Below are 7,504 nucleotides of genomic sequence, written 5' to 3' on the forward strand. Positions count from 1 at the left end.
ATAAGGTTAAAATGATTTGAACTTTTTGCGAGGAACGTGTGAAAACCGTGAAAACAGCTTTATCTCACACAGCCGTTGTGTTGTTGAATATATAGCCCAATGTGTGTGTGCATTATGAATAAAAAAAATACAGTTAAAACTTGTTTTGAACAATTTCTTTGTCATCTAGAGATTGATTTTAAGTAGGGGGAGAAAAAATCAATTACAATTTTAAATCAGGGATTTTTATTTTTAGGCCATATCGCCCAGCCCTAGTGTTTACGTAGGTGGAGCGTTCAATGTGTTGTGAGAAAGTGAAAAAGGAACTGGTGAGCAGAACAAGTGTTGTTTGGCAGTACTTTCAGTCAAAAGAAGGCTGTTCAAGTCCAGTGATATGTTCAATTTGCAATGCCGATTTTTCTCATGGTGCCGAGGACCCTAACAATACACAACATGGCTGCTGTTACAACATCTGGTCTGAAACATCTGGAAGAATACGAGTTGTGCATGAAGGAATCTCCAGACAGCAGCCAGAATGCAGCAACTTCAGCTACAGCAAAGGAAGGACAGTCCCTGTTTACTTCATTCATGTGTTTACTAGGGTTGTGCCGATGCGTTATTCAGTGGAAACATAACCGTGAATGTAGTTTAAACTCAGTAATGATGGTATATTAGGTTATTACTCAGTAATGATGGTATGTTAGGTTATTACTCAGTAATGATGGTATATTAGGTTATTACTCAGTATGTTAGGTTATTACTCAGTAATGATGGTATGTTAGGTTATTACTCAGTATTTTAGGTTATTACTCAGTAATGATGGTATGTTAGGTTATTACTCAGTAATGATGGTATGTTAGGTTATTACTTAGTAATGATTGTATGTTAGGTTATTACTCAGTAATGATGGTATGTTAGGTTATTACTCAGTAATGATGGTGTGTTAGGTTATTACTCAGTAATGATGGTATGTTAGGTTATTACTCAGTAATGATGGTATGTTAGGTTATTACTCAGTAATGATGGTATGTTAGGTTATTACTCAGTAATGATGGTATGTTAGGTTATTACTCAGTAATGATGGTATGTTAGGTTATTACTGTGACTCTGTTGAAGGCAGACGTCCCACTGTACTGTCGCTACGCAGATCAGACATCTGATTGACTTTACTGCTCCGTAGTTAAGTGAAAGTAGGTCAAGTTGTAAAACCTATCGCCCAACCCTAGTGTTTACTGGGTTCATGGACTGAGGATGGGAGGGGGATCCGGTATTCGGTTTCGGATTCAGCAGAATCTTAACCAGTGGATTCGGTATTCAGCCGAACCCCAAAAATCTGGATTCTGTGCATCCCTAACCTTATTATTATTATTATTATTATTATTAGCCTGCATTAAAATACAACAGGTACATATTGCTGTTCAGTTAATTCCTGTTATTATTTTAACATTGTGATCATTGCTGGATTTCAGGACAAGAGAGGAATGGAGGAGGACAACCAGAACCAGGAGCAGCGGAGCAACAAGGTCCCCAGAAGACGAGCAGCAGACTGGGACTCTGATACCAACGAGGTCCCCAGGAGACCAGCAGCAGACTGGGACTCTGATACCAACGAGGTCCCCAGGAGACCAGCAGCAGACTGGGACTCTGATACCAACGAGGTCCCCAGGAGACCAGCAGCAGACTGGGACTCTGAAACCAACGAGGTCCCCAGGAGACCAGCAGCAGACTGGGACTCTGATACCAACGAGGTCCCCAGAAGACAAGCAGCAGACTGGGACTCTGATACCAACGAGGTCCCCAGAGGACAAGCAGCAGACTGGGACTCTGATACCAACGAGGTCCCCAGGAGACCAGCAGCAGACTGGGACTCTGATACCAACGAGGTCCCCAGAAGACCAGCTGCAGACTGGGACTCTGATACCAACGAGGTCCCAAGGAGACCAGCAGCAGACTCAGACTCTGATACCAACGAGGTCCCCAGGAGACCAGCAGCAGACTCAGACTCTGATAGCAGCCATGTTCAGGTCAGTGTTCAGGACACAACAACCACTCTAAAGAAACCAGGAAGAGTCAAGGCTTCGTGGATCATTCTGTTATTAGAGATCAAATATGGAGAAAGGAAGTTGGAGCCCATTGAGTTATTGAGTAAATGTCTATAATATACATTCTGACCACTAGGTTGTAGTATGGGATATAGAATATTCACGTGACAGTCATTGGGGCCTTCATGAAGACTAATAAACTGCTGTTCATATTGTTGTTAGAAGTTTGGTGAATATAGTATGACAGTTGTTGAGATAATTAGAAAAGGCTGATGAAGTTTTTAATGAAGTCAATAAAGAAGGATAATATATAATGTCCTATACGTGTTTCTATTATGGTTCTAACAACGACAGACACAATACATCTTTTTAGATGATTTATTAGGGCCCGACCACCAACAGCGGCGAAGGCCCTATTGAAACTGAAGGAATTATTAGGGTGAGGCTATTTGCACCCCTGGTACAATTAGCAGTGTATGCTATTCGTACCCTGCCAGTGCACACGGCAATGTGTTCTAATAATACCCCTGTGGTACAAATATCAATGTATGCTATTAGCACCCCTGTGCATTTACAGTAGCTTGGCATATAATCATTTTGGAATATTATATATATATATATATATATATATATATATATATATATATATATATATATATATATATATATATATATATGGGAGAGCCGGGACAGTTGAAACACTTTTTAATTAAACGTAATTTACAAAGCGATCCTATCGCACTGAAAGCTAATATTTTGTCACTAGCAACCTACACCTGTCCTCTGTCAAATACAGTTGCATTTTCAGCTTTCAACAAAACCGTTCAGTAATTATTACAGCAAAAGTGGGGCGTGCATAATGTTTCATGCGTCCCTCCTGGTCAGGACGATTGACAGGATAGGGGGACAGATGAAACATACAGTTTAACCCATATAAACTTCCCACAACTTAAATATTTTACTACATATCATGAATGGTACTCCCAAAAGGTGTTATTTTAGATAGATTGTTGCTGGCCTATACGTCTTGGTGAATATCTGTTAACCACTAATTGCTGTCACCTTCAAGCATGTATGAAGTGGTTTTTGAAATATCATGACTGTGGATGAACAGTACGTTTTCCCATTTATATCATGTTTCTATTGTGGAAAATGTCGTTTCACTAGGTTTTTACGTGGGTCAGGCCACTGCACATCCAAATAAGTGCCCTTAACAACCCACAGCCCATCAGTCTCCATAGGATAACATGGGAAAACTTGAACCCCTACCTGGTGGGGCCCAAATATATTATATTTCTTTCTAAAACTTCTTTTCCACGTCTCCCCTCCATAAATTATTGTATAAACACAGACATTTGTGCATTTACTTAAAATACATGGAGTTACAGCCAGGTCGGGGCATAGACATATACATAGATATATGCCATTATAACCTGTTTTGCTTTCCATGTAAACAAGCATGCAATATGAAAGTCTGGGATTGTGGAGAACACTAAATGGTCTACTGAATAAGCACGTAGTCAAACCTTTAAATTAAAAACACTCATTAATAATCAAAAAACTGTAACCGCTAAGTTTACTTTTGACCATCAAAACTTGTTTATCTCCTGTAACTCTGTGATAAAAGGAAATAACAGGAAGATATTTGGCTGATAGGAGGTTAACATGCTCTATGTTTTGACCTAAGGAAGTCTGTCTATCATCATTGCACTCTGAGAAAACTGGAATGTTTCATCCGTCGCGTTTCAATCGTCCCGGCTCTCCCCTATATATTAAAATTGGGAGAGCATGTCTAGGGTTTAAGGAAGGTTGCTCACTAACTCTCTCGCTCTCTGTTTGTCTGTTGCTATAGAAACGGAGAGGAAGAAAGGGACCCAAACGTCACCACTGTCAACACTGTGACAAGTCCTTCACAAGATCTGATCATTTAAAGATTCATCATAGAGTTCATACTGGAGACAAACCTTACAGCTGTGATCTATGTGGGACAGCTTTCGCACAACGGAGTTCCCTAAAAAGCCATCAACGCATTCACACTGAAGATAAACCTTACAGATGTGATCAATGTGGGACAGCTTTCGCACAACTAAGTTCCCTAAAAATGCATCAAAGCCTTCACACTGGAGATAAACCTTACAGCTGTGATGAATGTGGGGCAGCTTTCGCACGACAGAGTACCCTAAACAGACATCAACTCATTCACACTGGATATAAACCTTACAGCTGTGATCAATGCGGGAAAACCTTTTCTACGAGTAGTGTACTACAACTCCACCGAAGTGTTCACACTGGCGAGAAGCCGTACTGGTGTGATCAATGTGGGAAAATGTTTGCTCAGAGTGGCAACCTTAAAAAACACCAGCGCATTCACACTGGAGAGAAGCCGTACTCGTGTGAACAATGTGGGAAAACGTTTTCTGAGAGTAGTAACCTTAAAGCTCACCAGCGCATTCACATGGCCTCGTAGTGAACATGTTTCAGAGCCAAGCTGTTTCCTCCTGCCTCCTCCTCATGCCCTGATAGCTGAGTTGTTATATTCTGATCTTCTCTCCACATTGAAGGCTGACCAGCAGTAACTTTATCTTCTGAACACCATGGATGTTATCCTGGCTATGACTACATATTACGCTCCCTCCCTTTCAAGGGATTAATTCCACTCAAAATTAGCTTTTATTCCTGTAATAAAATATTCTGAGTTCCGGGTTCAACTGCTAGCGCTATTTATCTAATGCTGCAACGAAGGAGTATTTTTTCATAATTTAAGAAAATCTCATCACTATTTACTAAGGTAAAGTCAAGTTGCTGAAATATTTAGTCTATTGTCCAAATCTTCATAACAGAAGCTTTAATCAGAGCATGTCTGCTGCTGCTGCTTAAAGTGGTGATATAATCATTATATAGGGTATTGTATTGTATGTATCATTGCTTGAATGCTATTTTATGGGTCCTTAACTCGTTAACTTACTATTTGTAACGAGATTTTCTTCTAAATATGTTATGTTCATGAGTATTTAGATGAGCTGCACACTGATTGACACTGCAAAGTTATACATTGTTTGTCTGTTGCCATAGCTTTTGGTTGTGATGGTAGGTTTACATATATATAAAAAAAAGTAACTGTGTGCACATCCCACCTTCTGGCAGGTGCAGGACAAATGAAAATACTTAAAACGAAAATAATATAATGTCCGCAACACTGCAGTGTTGCGGACATTATATTATTTAGGTTTACATATATAGCCTAGTTTGTGCTTGTTATGTGCTTGTTATGTCATAGGGACCTTACCGGTAGCCTACATGTTGTCTTTTGGCTCCAATGAGGTTTGAGGGAGCTGGGTGTAGAAAAAACGTTCATAGGCTATAGACTACTAATCTTTTCAGGTGCGTTATCTATCACTCCTTTATTATTGGTCAACCAGCACACACTTTATTGCTGTCTCCTGCTTGCATTTCATAAATTCAGAAATCCATTCACCTCGTAATTAATACTTTAAAACCTATACAAAGCTTTGTTTTTTGGAATATGTAAATGTCAAGTTGTTATTTCCATGTGTTTTTTGTCACTAATACATTATACTAACAATATAATTACCATTTAAAAAGTTTGTTTGAGTTCATCTGCCACACACCACAGAAAAATCTCCACAACCTTTCAAAACTCAAGTCACCCCAGAGACTATGAATCACAGCTGTTTTCAGTTAAACACACATGCTTTTAACAGCAGTTCGCACAAGAGGTTGCTTAAACATACAATCACCTCTTAGATGATATCCCCCATTTCTTTCATTAAACATTGCACATATGTTAAATGGTAAATTATTTTCTTTAACTTTAAACATCAATTTAGCATTTTTAAATGCAACAATGTCCATATATTTCAGCAAATGTGAATTAAAAAAACAGATGATTAGTGTGTTCATAATACCTGATGTGTTTTATTATCCTAATTGCTCTTTTTTGCAATGCACAAATTTTTTTCAAGTTGCTTTTGTAAGTATTTCCCCAAACTTCCACACAATATAACATATGGTACAATAAGGTTGCAGTATAGAGTATGTAATGTATTTTTGTTCAAGATGTATCTAGTTTTGCTCAATATACCAATACTCGTGGCCATCTTTGTGCACAAATATTTAAAGTGTGGCTTCCAGCAGAGTTTATGGTCAGGAACAACACCCAGAAATTTATTTTCATAGACTCTTTCAATTGTTTCATTATCCATTACTATTTTAACATCTCTATTTATAGTACGATTTGCGAATATCATGAATTTAGTTTTGTTCAAGTTTAAAGATAACTTATTTGAATCAAACCAAAGTTTTAATTCATTAATTTCAATAGTGACCATTTCCAGCGTCTGCTGCAAGTTTTCCCCACAACCAAAAATATTTGTGTCGTCTGCAGAAATAGTACATTTTAGTACATGTGATGATTTACAAATATCATTTAAGTAAATGATAAACAATTTGGGGCCTAAAACTGACCCCTGTGGAACTCCACAGGAAATATTAAGACTGCAATTGACCGGTGATTACCCATTTGAACTACCTGACTCCTGTTTTCAATATAGTTTTTTATCCAGTTAAAGGCCACACCTCTTATGCCATACCTTTCCAATTTTTTAGCAGGATTTTGTGATCAACAGTATTATTTAAATCTATGAAAACCCCCACTGCATAGTTTTTATTTTCAATACAATTTGTTAATCTTTCAACTAACTCAATAAGTGCCATAGATGTTGATCTACCAGATCTGAATCCATACTGACTGTCAATTAGTAAATTGTTTTCATCAATGAAGTTATCTAGTCTTTTGACAAATACTTTTTCAAGTATTTTTGAGAATTGTGAAAGCAGAGATAGTGGGTCAACTATCCTTTCTATTACTTTTTGTTACTATAGACATATCAATGTCATCACAATCTTTGGAAGTTTTATTATTACATTTATTTACAATCTCTATAATTTCCCTGCCTTCTACAGTTCCCAAAAACAATGAATATGGGTTATTGTCCACATGGTCCATCACAGAGTAATTTGTCCCTGTGTAATTTATTTCTTTGGCCAGATTAGGACCCACATTAACAAAGTAATTGTTGAATCTGTCAACCACTTCATTCATATTTGACCACGTCTTGTCATTCTCATTAAAGTTTTCTGGATAATTAATTTTATTAAGTCCTTTGGTAATAATGGCATTTATTGTATTCCATGTTCCTTTAACATTATCTTTATTTTCTAGTAATTTGTTATAATAATCCTTCTTACATACCCTCGTTATGGTAGTTAATTTATTTTTATATTTCTTATATTTTAACTCAGATTCTTTCGTTCTATATTTTATGTATTTCCTATAAAGGGTATTCTTTTTTATCATTTTGAATTCCTTTGGACATCCAGGGTGTTTCAGAATGTTTCCTTTTATTACAATATTGTTTTATTGGACAGTTATTATATAAAGTTATAAATATATCTAAGAATAG

General features: G+C 37.3%; 1 protein-coding gene across 1 annotated transcript; it reads left to right on the forward strand.

Moving 5' to 3' along the window:
- The first annotated feature begins 1,416 nt into the window (after positions 1–1,416).
- Positions 1,417–4,844, forward strand: LOC120573393 (zinc finger protein 239-like). Its single transcript, XM_039823106.1, has 2 exons — positions 1,417–2,003; positions 3,874–4,844. The coding sequence occupies exons 1-2, from the start codon at positions 1,461–1,463 to the stop codon at positions 4,486–4,488; spliced, it is 1,158 nt and encodes a 385-aa protein (XP_039679040.1). The 5' UTR covers positions 1,417–1,460; the 3' UTR covers positions 4,489–4,844.
- The last annotated feature ends 2,660 nt before the right edge of the window (positions 4,845–7,504 follow it).

The sequence above is a fragment of the Perca fluviatilis genome, chromosome 14 (genome assembly GCF_010015445.1).
Source record: "Perca fluviatilis chromosome 14, GENO_Pfluv_1.0, whole genome shotgun sequence".
In the NCBI taxonomy this organism is placed as follows: Eukaryota; Metazoa; Chordata; class Actinopteri; order Perciformes; family Percidae; genus Perca; species Perca fluviatilis.

Bases quoted from the DNA above. Each gene is read 5' to 3' on its own strand.
- LOC120573393 (XM_039823106.1), top strand. From the start codon at position 1,461: ATGGAGGAGGACAACCAGAACCAGGAGCAGCGGAGCAACAAGGTCCCC. The intron at 2,004-3,873 runs GTCAGTGTTCAG...CTGTTGCTATAG, and splicing joins CTGATAGCAGCCATGTTCAG to AAACGGAGAGGAAGAAAGGG.